General features: G+C 34.6%; 1 protein-coding gene across 1 annotated transcript; it reads left to right on the top strand.

Annotated features, from left to right (window-relative positions):
• The first annotated feature begins 4,947 nt into the window (after positions 1-4,947).
• On the top strand, positions 4,948-5,886 carry LOC141559907 (olfactory receptor 51V1-like). The gene is given in 3 exon segments (XM_074297561.1): positions 4,948-5,425; positions 5,428-5,852; positions 5,854-5,886. Coding segments are annotated over 3 exon segments (936 nt in total).
• The last annotated feature ends 9,675 nt before the right edge of the window (positions 5,887-15,561 follow it).

The raw sequence follows: 15,561 nt of genomic DNA, 5'->3' as shown, positions 1-15,561 counted from the left end.
CAGGTTTCTCAGATTTATTTTGGAACACGGAAAACCTCTCTGCATCTCAATATGCATTTTTGTCTCTCCCAAAATCCTGCCTTTATCTGCTCAACTCTTCCCTGGTTCCTCCTTCTTACTCCATAGATCTTGCCCCCCCCCCCATTCCTCTGTTCCCCTAAAACTTTAAAAGATTGTATTTTCTGAAACCAAATTGCTCATTCAGCATGACTACCTTCTTTATTGTAAGTGTTTGAGTCCATGGAGTTATACATATTAAATAAATAGCAAACCTTTGTAACCTATAATGGATGTCTTGTTATGGTTGCTCTATGTCATGAACCAAATCTCTATTGTATAGAATATTTTTGCAAGCTACTACTCTCCCTAATCTGTTTCTATTTACCACTTCTGGTGTCTATTTTATCTCTTCATAAACATGTGACTTTGAGCAAGTCACTTTATCTGGCTTGGTTTCAAATTTGTCATCTATAAAATGGCACCTATCTCACATAGTTTTGTGAGGATCAAATTAGATAATAACTATAAAGCACTTAGCAGAGTTACTGGTACAGAATATGCACTAGAAAAATGGTAGTTTTTATTATTATTATTATTATTAAATTATTAGTGGAAAAATTAGAAGAGTTTGGCAAAAACAGATTTAGATATCAGATTATGATAAACCATAATAAGTTCCACATAGATATGTACTTAATACAGTGGCAACATTGTCGTCATTTTTTTTCTTTTCAATAGGATAAACTAATGAATACTTTTTATAAATATGGATAGGAAACACTTCTTAAGCAAATTAGGAAGAAAGGTGAGTACAAAATAAAGACAATTTCAGTTGAATTTTTTTTTTAATTTTTTAATTTAATTTAATTTTTTATTTATTTTAACATACATTGCTTTATGAATCATGTTGGGAGAGAAGAATCAGAGCAAAAAGGAAAACCATGGAAGAGATTCAAAAAACAAACAAACAAACTGTTAGGATTACTAAGTGAGAACTGAGGTTGTCTGGATAGTGACAAGGTGAGAATTCAGGTTGGACAATTACAAGGTGAGAACTCAGGTTGACTTGATAGAAGGAGCAAGCCCATTGGCTGAGGTGGTTCTTCCCAGAAGCCCTTGCATTATCCCACGCCCATTCTCTGGGAGGATAAAAGACACAATATTGGGCCTGGAGATCAGATCGGCCTGGAGAAGGATAAGAGCTGGAGGAGATTCAGAGCCAGGATTCAAGAAGAGGACTCTGCATTGCATCAGGCTTGACGGGGCTCCCTGCAGGAAGGGAAGTCACTTCTCTGGACAAGAGTTAACAGCAACTACCTGGAGACAACGGTTCACTACAGGAAGAAGAATCTGTCTAAGAGATTTGAGAAGACACAGCAGATCTCTTCCCAGAGAGTGATCCGGCAGCTTCTAGAGACAACAGCTCGTTACAGTTATGTGAGGTAATTCAGGCCACTTCCAATGGACTTGCTCCTTCTATCAAGTCAACCTGAGTTCTCACCTTGTAATTGTCCAACCTGAATTCTCACCTTGTCACTATCCAGACAACCTCAGTTCTCACTTAGTAATCCTAACAACAAACAACAACAAAAAAAAAACATTAAAAAGAAGTGAATGTAGCACGTGTTGATTTATCTTTAGTCTCCTTAGTTTTTTAATCTAGATGCAGATGATATTTTCTGTCCAAAACCTATTGGGATTGCTTTGAATCACTGAACCATTGAGGAAAACCAAGTCTTTCGTACTTGATCATCTCTCATTTTTGCTGTTATTGTGTAGAACACATTACTCATTATGTTTGTTTCACTCAGTATCAGTTTATGTAAATATTTCCAGGCTTTCCTAAAATCAGCTTATTCATCATTTTTATAGAACAACATTCCATTACCTTCATATATCAGAACTTGTTTAGCCATTCCCCAATTGATGGACATTTACTCATTTTCCAATTTTTTGCTACCACAAAAGAACTTCTACAAGCATTTTTGAACATGTGGGTCCTTTTCTTTCCTTTATGATTTCCTTAGCATACAGACCCAGTAATGGCACTGCTATGTTAAAGGGTATGCACAATTTCAGAGCCCTTTGGGCCTCGTTCCAAAATGTTCTCCAGAATGATTGAATTATTCACAACTCAACCAACAATGCATAAATCTCCAAGTTTTCCAACATTTATCATTATCTTCAAAATATTTTTAAAATTTTTTTATGTAAATTAATGTAGATAGAATGAGAAGGGAAATTATCTCATAGGAAAAAACTTCACAGAAAATATATATGATAATGAGCAGCTATTCAAAATATTTGTGCTATTTACATGAAAATAAAAGAATTAGGACTGTCTCCCAAAGATGTTACCAAAAGGTTATGTATAGTCTGTTTGCAAAAAAAAAAAACCCAAAAACAAAAACAAAAAAACAATTATCAACAACAGCAGGAAAGAATACTTCAAAGCACTTATAAAAAAATCAAATTGAAACAACTATATTTGACCTTGAACACATCACAGATTTTGGAAGTGCATTAGAAAGATAGGTCCACTAACGTTAGTAGAGTTATAACTGAGCCCAATATTCTGGAAATTACCTTGGAACAATAACTATACTGAAAAAAAAAGGTCACTAAATGTATTTAACTTAGCAACACCAATACTGATCCTATTCCTAGGAACACAAAAATAGTATGTTATGGGTCAGAACTCTGAACTTGAAACAAAGGATTCTTACATGGTACTAAGTAGGTGGAATTGATAGAGACAATAGTTATCTAATTTGGCATGGTTCAGTATGATTGATTTAATCCTACAAGGAGATGTTATGGGCCAAAACTTGAAACAAGGTACTAAGTAGAATTGAGGAGACAATGGTTAAATCTAGTTTAGCACTGATTTAATCCTACATCAAATAATCTTTTCCTAGTGATAGGATTGGTGTATACTCAATGTAGGGCATTAAGCTCTCAAGGCCAGAAAGACAAGCACACTAGAAGCTCTTGGAGCCTCAGCCAGGATTCAGTCAGGGAGTTCCAGAAGCCAGAGAAGGCAGGCAGGAGCATTTTGTTGGTGATATATAAAAATGCTGAGGATTTATGTGGATTTATTTTGTATCCTGCCACTTTGCTAAAATTCTGAATTATTTCTAATAGCTTTTTAGCAGAGTCTTTGGGGTTCTCTAAGTATACCATCATGTCATCTGCAAAGAGTGATAGTTTGATTTCCTCATTTCCTACTCTAATTCCTTGAATCTCTTTCTTGGCTCTTATTGCCGAGGGTAGCATTTCTAGTACTATATTGAATAGTAATGGTGATAGTGGGCAACCTTGTTTCACTCCTGATCTTACAGGGAAAGGTTCCAGTTTATCGCCATTACATATGATGTTTACTGATGGTTTTAAATATGTGCTCCTTGTTATTTTAAGGAATAGTCCATTTATTCCTATACTCTCAAGAGTTTTTAGTAGGAATCGGTGTTGGATTTTATCAAATGCTTTTTCTGCATCTATTGAGATGATTGTATGGTTTTTATTATTTTTATTATTAATATGGTCAATATTAAACCAGCCCTGCATTCCTAGTATAAATCCTACTTGATCATAGTGTATTATCCTGGGGATGATTTTCTGAAGTCTTTTTGCTAATATCTTATTTAAGATTTTAGCATCAATATTCATTAAGGAGATTGGTCTTTAGTTTTCTTTCTCAGTTTTCCAATTTCAGAACGTTGTTATTCTCTATCATAGCTTCTCTTTCCTTTCCCCATTTTTCTTCAAACTCTCTTAACTTTTTAATAGTCTCTTCTAGGAGAGAGTTATGTGATGGGGACCAGATATTGTTCCCCTTTAGAGTGTTATCTGCTGACTCTCTGCTGTTAACTGCCTTGGGGTGGATACCCACTTTTTGTCTGTGTAGAAGGAATCAATAGTTCTCTTCAACTTTTTACTCATGGTTAAAAATCTTTTGGGGTCTGCCCTTGGGGTAAGAAGTTTATTTATTTATTTCTTTACCAGTTTCCTCCCAGACTGGATGGATGCAGCAGCTCCTGTGTCTGAGCTAAGAGATAGCTCTGGAAAAGAGTTCCCCTCTCCCTCCCTGGAAGTGCCTCAGAGGTGATACAACTGTGCTGTGAGGGTTGCCCCGTGAAGGACCCCGCTGTGTGTCTTAGCGACTTCCCTGAGGTTTAAGACTGAACAGTAAAAGCAACACAAAGTCCAGCCAATGTGTCCTGTGGGGCGTTGATATCTGCAGCTGACTTGAAAAGCCCCTGCACTCAAACTGGAAGTGTCTGTTTGGAAACTGCAGTCCCTATTTCAAAGGTTCTGGTTCTCTGGGACTTCAGCGGCTGAGTTTCAAAGCCTCCTTCCAAGTCCGGCACTATGTGGATTAGATATTGCCTCAGGCTGTGTCCCCACTGTTCAGGCTCTTAAGTACCCCAAGGCAAAGCCCGGACAGTAGAAAGCGGCTGCACAGCCGTGCAGAGATCTGTTAGGTCACTTCCAGATTGGGGTAGTTCTAGTATCTGGCTTTATATTTTAAGGTGGCTTGATTTCTCTTCTGAGCTGCTGTTTTATAAGCAGAGAAGAGCTAATAGCCTGTGCCAGATTCTGCTATCTCAGTGTCTTTTCTGTCCCCAGCCTGATTGGCACAGTGTGCTAGCACCTAACTGTCTGTGCTGGCCTTTTTTCTTCCTCCCCGTGGAACTGACCTTTTCTGTTGAAACTCCAGATTCTCTTCAGCTGGTATGTTGTGCTTCCAATCCTTGTGGTTTCTATCAGTCCAGCGTTATTTTTGAGGCTGATTTAACTAATTAGTAATGAGGGAAGAAGGGAGCTTACAGATTCACGTGTATCTTCTCTGCTATCTTGTCTCCGCCCCAAGGCAAAAGATTTTAAATTGAGGTTTTTGACATGGACATATTCCTTCATCTTTCTTAAGAAGGGCATTCTATACTCATGTATGCTTCATCTGGATACAACTTCAGCACCTCTACCTTTCTCCTCACAGGCTTCCCAGGCATGGAACAGTCATATGTGTGGATCGCCATCCCCTTCTCCTCCATCTATGCCATGGTTCTCCTTGGGAATTGTATGATACTCCATGTGATCCGCACTGAACAGAGTCTGCATGAACCCATGTTTTATTTCCTAGCCATGCTGGCCCTCACTGACCTGTGCATGGGGCTGTCCACTGTGCATACAGTGTTGGGGATCCTATGGGGACTCAGCAGTGACATCAGTTTGGATGCCTGTATTGGCCAGTCTTATTTTATTCATGGTCTGTCCTTTATGGAATCTTCTGTCCTCCTTGCCATGTCCTTTGATCGTTACATTGCAATCTGCAATCCACTGCATTACTCCTCTATCTTGACTGATGCCAGAATAATCAAAATTGGGGTGGCCATTTTAATCAGGAGCTTCCTATTTATCACTCCTTTTTCAATTACTGTCAGCCCCATGTTGTCTCTCATTCCTGTCTGCATCAGGACCTGCTCCGCTTGACCTGCTCTGACATCCGCTTTAACAGCTTCTATGCATTGGGGTTAGTGATTTGCACTCTATTGTTAGACTCTGTCCTTATCCTTGTTTCTTATGTCCTTATTCTCAAATCTGTCTTGGCAATTCCATCTTGGGATGAAAGACTCAAATCTTTTCAGACCTGTGTCTCTCACATCTGTGCTGTCCTAGTCTTTTACATCCCCATTATCAGCCTGACTATGGTGCACCGTTTTGGCAAGCACCTCTCCCCTATAGTGCATGTCCTTATGGGTAATATTTATATTCTTTTTCCACCCTTTATTAACCCAATTATATACAGTGTCAAGACCCAGCAGATTCGAAGCAGGATACTAGGATTTGTAGATAAATAGGCTCTTTTCATGGCAAAAGTACTGAGTCACCCCAGTGTTGTATGAAGATAAGATTTTAAAAATTTTGATTTTTATAATTTTGTAGTGATAATGTTATTGCGTTCATTTAGCTCTTCCATTAGCACTGTTTATAGGGCAACTTGAATGCTAAATTGCTAGAGACAATGTGCTCCAACCAAATTATCTATTTGATAAGTTTCCAGAGAGTGACTACTAAGACTATAATATTGCTGAATTAATTCTCTGGGGAAAATGTGTAACTATAAAGTCAGAGGTCATATGGATAATTGAAATGTAATGATCACAGGCAGGAATGGCTGCAGAAATGTTTTTAGAATGCTCATGTTCCATGACAGCCAAATGATCCTTATGTATAACTTTTAAAGAAAGAGGATAATAAATACAACTTGACATAGTTCAATGTGTAATAACATACATTCAACAGTTTTTTATATAATTGAATCTTTAAGTATGCCAAGTTCTTGAAATGGTTACTCTAGTAGAGAACCAAATAAATGTAAATCAAGTATTCCCCTTGTTCCTCCACTACATTTGTGAGACATTACATCGTTTTCCAGCTATACCATATCATCAGTCATAAGGGCAATTGTTAGGAATCTTACAAGGTGCTAAGTCACTGGAATGAATAGAGACAATAATTATCTAATTTACCATGGTTCACTATGATTGATCTGACCCTACAAGGAGATGTTATGGGCCAGAACTTGAAACAAGGTGCTAAGTGGAATTGAGGAGACAATGGTTAAATCTAATTTAGCATTGATTTAATTCTACAACAAATAATGATTTCCTTGTGATATAATGATTAGTGTATACTCAGTGTGGGATATATAAGTGAGAAGCTCTCAGAACTTCATAGAACTTCAGGAGAGGGCCAAGGAAGCTCCAGAAGATTCAGAGTGAAGATTCATTCTCACTTCTACCTTCATGCTGGCTGGAGACATTTAGACAAGAGCTTTCAGGAACCAAGGAGAGAGGAAGGCCTCCCGAAAACTAGCCAAGCCCCAGGTGAAGGAGATAAGATTTTGGAAGAGACAATAAAGGATTTGGACTTTAACTCCTGGCTTCATTTGAGACTGTTGATCTGAACTGAAACTAAGGTGCTTCCAGAAGCTCCCCAAGGTATCTGGTCACAGAGAACAATTTCAATTTAGAGAACAGAACATTACAGGCAATGCTACCCAATAATATTGCCTACTTCTGAGAATAAGGTCTCCAGTAGGCATAAAAGTGAATTTCATTGGATAAAGTGTTTGAATGCAAAGAAATCTTGATTTTGCCATTTATACAGAAAATTCAGTAAGGGCTCATTTAAAAAAATATTTTAGCTTTTTATTTACAAGACATATGCATGAGTAACTTTTCAGCATTGACCCTTGCAAAACCTTCTGTTCCAACTTTTCCCCTTCTTCCCCCCTGCCCCTTCCCCCAGGTGACAGGTAGACCAATACATATTAAATATGTTAAAGTATATGTTAAATGCAATATAGTATACATATTTATACAGTTATCTTGATGCACAAGAAAAATCAGATTTAGAAAGAATGTAAAAATAACCTGAGAAGAAAAACAAAAATGCAAGCAGACAATAACAAAAGGAGTGGAAATGCTATGTTGTGGTCGACACTCTTTTCCCATAGCTCTTTCGCTGGGTGTAGTTGGTTCTCTTCATGACTGAACAATTAGAACTAATTTGGTTCATCTCATTGTTAGAGAGGGCCACGTCCATCAGAATTGATCATCATATAGTATTGTTGTTGAAGTATATAATGTTTTCCTGGTTCTGCTCATTTCACTTAGCATCAGTTCTTGTAAGTCTCTCCAAGCCTCTCTGTATTCATCCTGCTGGCTAGTCATTTCTTATAGAACAATACTTTTCCATAATATTCATATACCACAATTTACCTTAGCCTGGGATTGTGTTTTTCTTTATAAATTTTATCATGGGATCTTTGTAAGTCCAAATATGGCCTCAGATATCATCTGTGTGATATGGGGCAAGTCAAATAATTCTCTTTGTATAAGTTTCCTTATTTATAAAATAAGCTGGAGAAGGAAATAGCAAACTACCTTGCTATCTTTTCCAAAAATACTTATTAAATTCTTACTGTAAATCATACACTTCAGACTCAGATTAATCAGAGCTGAATGCAATGAGACTATTTCCTTCCTCCCAAAAAAGGTTTTCTTCTTTGTAGCATAAAGACAATTTTAATAGCTTTTCCCTGCAAAAAAACTATTGGTGCTATTAGAGTTTCTTCAAGAAAAATAAAAACCTTTAACTCTCCATGTGCAAAGAGACACTCATCTCTACTTCTGGAAGGATTCCGTGAAGTCTCAGCTAAAATCCTACCTTCTGCAAAAAGTCTTTCCTTACTAATGCTAGTACCTTTGCTTTATTAATAATTTCTAATTTATTGTATATATACACATACACATTCACACACACATGCATATGATTTTTGTTTTTCCTTATTTGAGTCTGGTTAACAACCCTGGGTGGCTACTTCTTCCCTTCCCTTACCACCTACTCATCTAAGGGAGAAGGCAAGGCAAAGCTTGTATGGCATAATGAAAAATTATTAAATTATGGTCAGAATTTCTGAGTTGAAATCTGGCTTTGTGAGATACTAGGTATATAAAGAACCTTGGACAAGATTTACTTTGTGTTTTGATAAATGGAAATGAAAATAATGATTTTATTATCTATTTTGTAAAGATGTGAAGATTAAGGGAAGCAATCTTTATAAATCATTTTGGTAATTCCAAAAATTCCTAACCTTGATGGCTTCTAGGATTCTCTGCTTTGTTTTGGGTCCACGTAATAGCTGGTGTTTTGGCTTTGCTCAAATTGTATTGAATGTTTCTACTGCTAATATATATATATATATATATATGTGTGTGTGTGTGTGTGTGTGTGTGTGTGTGTGTGTGTGTGTGTGTGTGTGTAAAGCAAACTGCCAGTTCATGTGTTTGTACTCTTATTTGAACATTATTTAAGACTTAATAGATATTATAGAGGAAGAACCAAACCTTTCTCTGGCTCTAATCTCTCTGCTAAACTGAAAATAAAATTCTTTCTAAACACTTTTTTTAAGTCTGAGATTTTGTTCTTGACTGACAGGCCCCCTTCTTTTTCCCACTATATGACTTCATTTGGTGATTACATCACTTTCAATGGATTTAATTATCATGTCTAAACTAATATTTAAATCTATGTATTTTGTCTCAATCTCTGTGCTTAAGTCCAACATAAATTTCCAATTGCCTTTTAGATATCCTGAAAAATAAATATATGTATAAAAATCTTTATTATACTTTTCCTTACTGGAGCAAATAATTTTAAAATAAGGATTTGCTTATTAATTCAAGAGTGCCTTAATACAAACTGGCATATATATTAAAGTGATGGTTTCAAAAGAACCTAGGAAGACTTTTATAAATTAAAAAAGAATATGGTAAGAATAAAGAGAAGAGTTTATACAATAAAATTGTCCAGAAAAATGATCTGGATGCAATCAATAATCAACCACAACTCTAGTGGATAGTTGATGAAATAAGTAACCTCTAAGCTCAGACTCAGGGTGAAGAATAGGAAACACATATTTGGAAATAGGCAATGTGTATTTGTTTGCCTAAGCTTAACTATTCCAAGAATTTTGTTTTTCTTTTTATTTCAAAAGGGCAAAAGGGAGATAATGGAATTATTTTTAATAGATATAAAGAAGGTCAATGAAACATTGAAAAGAAGACTAAGAAGCAATCAGGCAGGATACTTTTGAAAATACCATATTGAAATGTATATATGTACATATTACATTTCAATATGGTACTTTTAATATATAATAGGAGTTCTGTATTATAGGGCTCATTGCTTTCTTCACTTCTTAACTGGCTGCATTCACTTTGTTTTTGACTTTTCTAATGGGTGCCCATCAAAAATTCTTTCCCACTTTTTCATATTTTTTTGTGTGTGTTGTCTCTCTTCAGTAGATCATAAATTCCTTGAGTGCATAGACTGTTTCTTTTCTTTTCTTTTCTTTCTTTTTTTGATATTTGTATCCATAGTGTCTGATACATAGTAGATTTTTAACAAATGCTTATTGGCTATTAAGTTCACAATTTTATATGCAAACATCCATATTATTTTGCTTTGTATATGAGAATTTTCTATTTTTAGTAGTTATGTACAGAGTAAAAAAAAAATCTAGATATAGAAATACTGCCCTTCTTAATCCTGGTAAGAGGAATGGAGATACCAACTCCTAATTCAAAAGTGACCTCTGGTAAAAAAAAAAAAAAATTAAAAAAAAATATATATATGTATTTGTAAATGTCTTTCCTGGTTAGAAGTGATAACAATACTCATTTTAAATCAATAAATACTAAATTGCTATTTCAAACCACATATTTCAGAAAGTTAAAGTATGACTTATTTTCAATATGTGGCAAATAAATTACAGACTTTAATTTTGACTTGCAACCACCTAGTATATACTGAGACCAAAAAATTAAACTATCTGGGAGTGAGTCTATTTAATTTGTGGTTAGTGAATATATTTTTATTTTCTTTATATAAGAGGAAATTATATTTGTTTCATAATCATACAATAGTTCCAGGTTTTATACTTCTCAAATAATCAATCTAAAATCTCTTTAATTCTTCACACACAAATCATTGAAGGATAGTGTGTTACCTATCCTTTTATACTTCTTAGTATTCTATAGTTTTAGCAATTAGTCAGATTTAACATCAATAATTCATTCTCTTAGAACTAATAGAAGTACTATACACCAGACAAGTGAAGTATCAGTCAAGTAGATGTGGCTAGACAAATGATGAGTCTCTAAAAGTCACCTTTACACACATAACTTAAAGGTTATTTTATATGCTTATAACTTTTAGAAATAAATCAAAAAGAAAGAATACAAGAAGAAGTAATTATTAAATGGGGATATCAGAGAATATTTAAAAGACAAAATGGAAACAGAGGTTTCTGTATAGCCTCAAAATGATAGCATAGAGAAATTTAAAGATGACATTCTTCACAACTATACTGCAATGTAGCTTGCTTAAATATTACTTTTAATTTAGAAATGAATCTCTGAGCACGTAAGTGATCTAACCGGTAATACACAGGTATTCTTGAGGCTCAGACTATAGGTCTTTTAAGGGGGATATTTTTTTAATCAGGGATGTTACTCAATATTATAAAATTATTTAATATGTTTCCATTTTTTTTTTTTGGATATGATGTTTGGAAACATCTGGGTGGATGAATATTTTTCTTTTTTTTGAACAATATATGGTAAAAATACTAAGTGCTAACATTATATTTGAGGGATTTTTATAATCAAGAGGAGTGAAATAGTGATACTTGACATTTGATCCCTCTACAGGAATTTTTCATTATCTTTGATGCTTTTATCATTAATTTTCTGGGTTGCTGCAAGACGTCTGGGAATTCCTGAGCTCCTCAAAGTATAAGGAATAAGAATTATGTCAGAGAACTAAAAGGTTTGGTTTATGTATATCTATTGATGGTGATTCATGATTCATTTGGCAAATGGCAAGGGATTAAAAATCAGGCATAAAAATTTGAAAACTATTTTGCCACATACTACCATTCTTTGATACCCCATACTTCAAATTCTAGTTGGAATATGTGTATATGTGTGTGTGTGTGTGTGTATGTGTGTGTGTGAAAGAGAGATCTTTTAATCCTAAGTCAGTGTGCGTTCATATCTACCATAGCTATGAATATTTTTGTTATTGTGATCACCTACCTATGAACATATTTGTGAGTAGGATTATTTAATATAGGAATCTATGTTTTAAAGTTAATGTTTATCATTGGGACAAGAACATGCAGAAAAGAAAAGAATAAAGATGAAATGTTTATGGGTTTAGACCCATGGGAATTAGCTTTCATGAGACAATTTTGAACAGGGAGATAAAAAGATAACTTAGGATTGAATGAGGTCTTAAGGGAGAGTGTGGTAGTTACTATAAAAAAAAAAAAAAATCTTGGAATATAAACATTCACTTTTTTTTTTTTTGTCTCCTTCCCTGACTGATCTCTTTGCTTTTCTCTGCATTCATGGCACAGGTAAGGCAGGCTTGTGTTTTTAGGAAAATCTTCTTAGCAAAGGTGTGGAGAAGGGTCATGTATTTGTTTCAGGTAGAGGAAGAGAAATAGGGAGAGAAGGGTAGCGGCTGGAATCATAGTGACTCTTATTAGAAATGGAGCAGCTCAGATGAGGGATAGTGACAGCGGTACCTTCTAACATAAAGCACAACACCTGAAAATAGCAGGTAAAATTTATTTTCTTCTTTGATACTATGTTTCATGGACACAGTGAGCCCAGATTGTATATCACATCAAAGCATGAGAAAGAAAAGACAGCATGATTATGTTCACTTGCCTTACTTCTCTTCCAGAAAGGTGGCTGGATCAGTAGCAAAGAAATAAAAAGCTTTGTGAACTGATTAATAAGGTTTCAGAGACATAGTTTCTGAGTAATTTAATACTTTAATTATTTATAGGTCTGTCTGAGCAAGCACAATGAGAAGGAATTTATTTTACCATCTGATTAGAGCTTAATCTTGGTAAATCTACAAGAGAGATTTCCCACACTAATTAGTTTCTGGATGAAAAGGTAGATAAGGGGAAAAACCATGGTCCTAATGCAATAGTTAATTATTAAATATAAGAGAGAATATTGATTTATCTCAAGCAGATTCAGAATAGGGCAACAAGAATGGGGAAGGGGAATTAGTACCCTGATGAGATATAAAGAAGGCATAAGAGATATGTGAGCATTGTATTCAAATAGTTGAAGAACTGCCATGATGATGAAAGTTTAGATTTGGTCATCTTGGCTACAGATGAAAAAACTAAGATCAAATGGTAAAAGTTATTGGGAGAAAGATTTTATTTTTTTTTTTTTCTAATAAAGAAAAATGGAACTTCTTAACAACTAGAACAATTCAATAATGTAATGGAGTAATTTTGTGGAATTACTGAGTTTTTCCATCAGGAAGATATTTAAGCAAAGGCTGGAAGAACACAATGTTGGAACTTTGTAGAGAAGATTCCCTTTTTTCTAAATTTTATTTTCATATTTCAATAGTATTTATTTTTTCCAAATATATAGAGTTTTTAACATGCTCCAAACTTATCTCCCTTTGTCCTTTATTTCCCCACAGACAGCAATCAATCTGCTATAGATTAAATATGTACAATTTTAAAATATATTTCCATATTTGTCACATTGTGCTAGAAAAATCAGAACAAAGGGAAAAAAAAAAAAAAAAAAAAAAACAACTTGAGAAACCAAGCAAGCAAGCAAGCAAACAAACCCTTAAAGGTGAAAATACTATGTTTTGATCCACATTTAGTTTTCATAGTTCTTTCTAGATACAGATGGCATTTTCCATCTCAAGTCTATTGGAATTGCATTGAATCACTGCATTGTTTAAAAGAACCAAGTCCATCACTATTGATCATCACAATCTTGTTACTGATATGACTGATGTAGACACTAGATGATGGTAGGCACCAAAAGTTGGATTTTAGTCATGTGAAAAATTCACAATAGTCATTCTCTTTGGCAAAAGATAGATTTATTTAGAAGAGGTTACAGACAAAATGAAAGGATACAATAGGCACCAGGAATGGCAAAAATGAAACTGAGTGGAAGAGCAAATGAAAGAAAAATTATTTAGTGGAGTTCGTGATTACCCAGTAGAAAGAGAGCACACCATGAAGTTGCAGCATATCATTAGTTGGCAGCTAAATGCTTAAGGGATTTAGCACTCTAAAAGAATTAGATATAAGGAGGAGAAGTGGGATTGAGAAGCATGAGGCAATTGAGAAATATATCATATGGCTTGGGGCAGTAGTAAGAGAAAAGATACCAAGAGGCAGAGTGCTTGTGGTGAGATGACCTAAAGGAAGGCAGTAGTGAAGTAGTCATAGAAGTGAAGTAGTCAGCAGAAGTCATGGCTCATCAACTGTTTTATAGAGGAAATTTAACATCAAGGACTTTACATAATTTGAATTTCTGACTGAATTACCTCCACAAAGACTGATACCACAGAATTAAACTTATCTCTATCAGAGCCTCCTTCCTGCCTATTTTATCAATACTTCAGTTTCTTTCTGTTGGCCACACCAACCATTCAGGACCACCTTTATGATTACTGTATTCAAGATTCTCTTGGTTCTCATTTCACTTAGCATTAGTTCATGTAAGACTTTCCAGGCTTTTCTGAAATTAGTCTGGTTATCATTTCTAATAGAACAATAATATTCCATTACATTAATATACTACAATTTATTCAGTGGTTCCTCAACTTATATAAATCCATTCAGTTGCCATTTCCTTGTCACTACAAAAAAGACTGCTACAAACATTTTGGCACACGTGTCTCCTTTGTTCTCTCTTATGATCTCTTTGAGATACAGAATCAATTATGAGACTGCTAGATCAATGTATATGTATCCTTTGATAGCCCTCTGGGCATAGTTCCAAATTCCTCTCCAGAATGATTAGATGATTTCAAAACTCCATCAACATAGCATTGATGTCCCAGTTTTCCTTCATCCCCTCCAACATTTATCATTATCTTTTCCTTAGCTAATCTGAAACTTATGAAGTGCTACCCAAAAGTTGTCTTAATTTGTTTTTCTCTAATCAAGTGATTAAGAGCATTTTTTTTCATATGGCTATAGATGACTTTAATTTCTTCATCTGAAAGTTGTCCATGTCCTTTAACCATTTATCAATTGGGGAATGACTTGTCTTTTTATAAATTTAAGTCACTTCTCTATATATTTAGAATTGAATCCTTTGTCAGAAACACTGGCTTTAAAAATTGTTTCCCAAATTTCAGCTTCCCTTCTAGTCTTGGCTGCATTTGTTTGTTTGTTTGTTTTTGTTGCAAAATATTTTAATTTAATAATAATTAATTTTAAAAATTTAATTTAATTTGGATAATCAAAATTATTCATTTTGCATTTCATAAGGTGCTCTGCTTCTTCTTTGTCTAAAAATCCATTCCTCCAAAGATTTTTTTAAAAATTTATTTGAAAAAACAGTAAAAAAAAACAGAAAAGGAATACAAAACAGAATAAAGGAAAACAAGAGAGGATTATCATGTGCCTAACAGAACATCAGGGAGAATTCAAAATATATAGCAACAAATTACAAATTCAAGAAAGTATATGAATTACTAGAAAAAATTATCTTTATGAACGTCCATTTTTCTTTAATTGAAAATTGTTATTTGGTTCTCTGCTGTGCACCTTATTTACTTTATTCTTTTTCCCCCTTTCATCCCCACCTTCACCTCCAAGCAAACTATAGTTAAGAAATATATTAATGTATACAGATGTAGATATATACATACACACACATACCCACATACACACAATGTCTTTTCTATCCTTGTTGACTCTTTAAATTCTGCTCCATAACCTGCTGTGATATTACTTAATCCCCCCCAATCAAGGTTTCCTCTGACCCTTTGCTTTCACATCTGCCCATCTCTCCCCTCTTATTTCTTTATAGATTGTGGAAGGTGCTGTATCTCTCATGGTATATATGTAGTGTTGCCTACTGAACCCATTCTAGATGTGAATAGGTTTTCAGACTAAGAAGTCCTCCTCCCTCT

This window comes from Sminthopsis crassicaudata, chromosome 3, assembly GCF_048593235.1.
Source record: "Sminthopsis crassicaudata isolate SCR6 chromosome 3, ASM4859323v1, whole genome shotgun sequence".
NCBI classification, from domain to species: domain Eukaryota; kingdom Metazoa; phylum Chordata; class Mammalia; order Dasyuromorphia; family Dasyuridae; genus Sminthopsis; species Sminthopsis crassicaudata.
The sequence above is the reverse complement of the archived record's forward strand: the minus strand, read 5'-3'. Positions and strand labels throughout refer to the sequence as shown.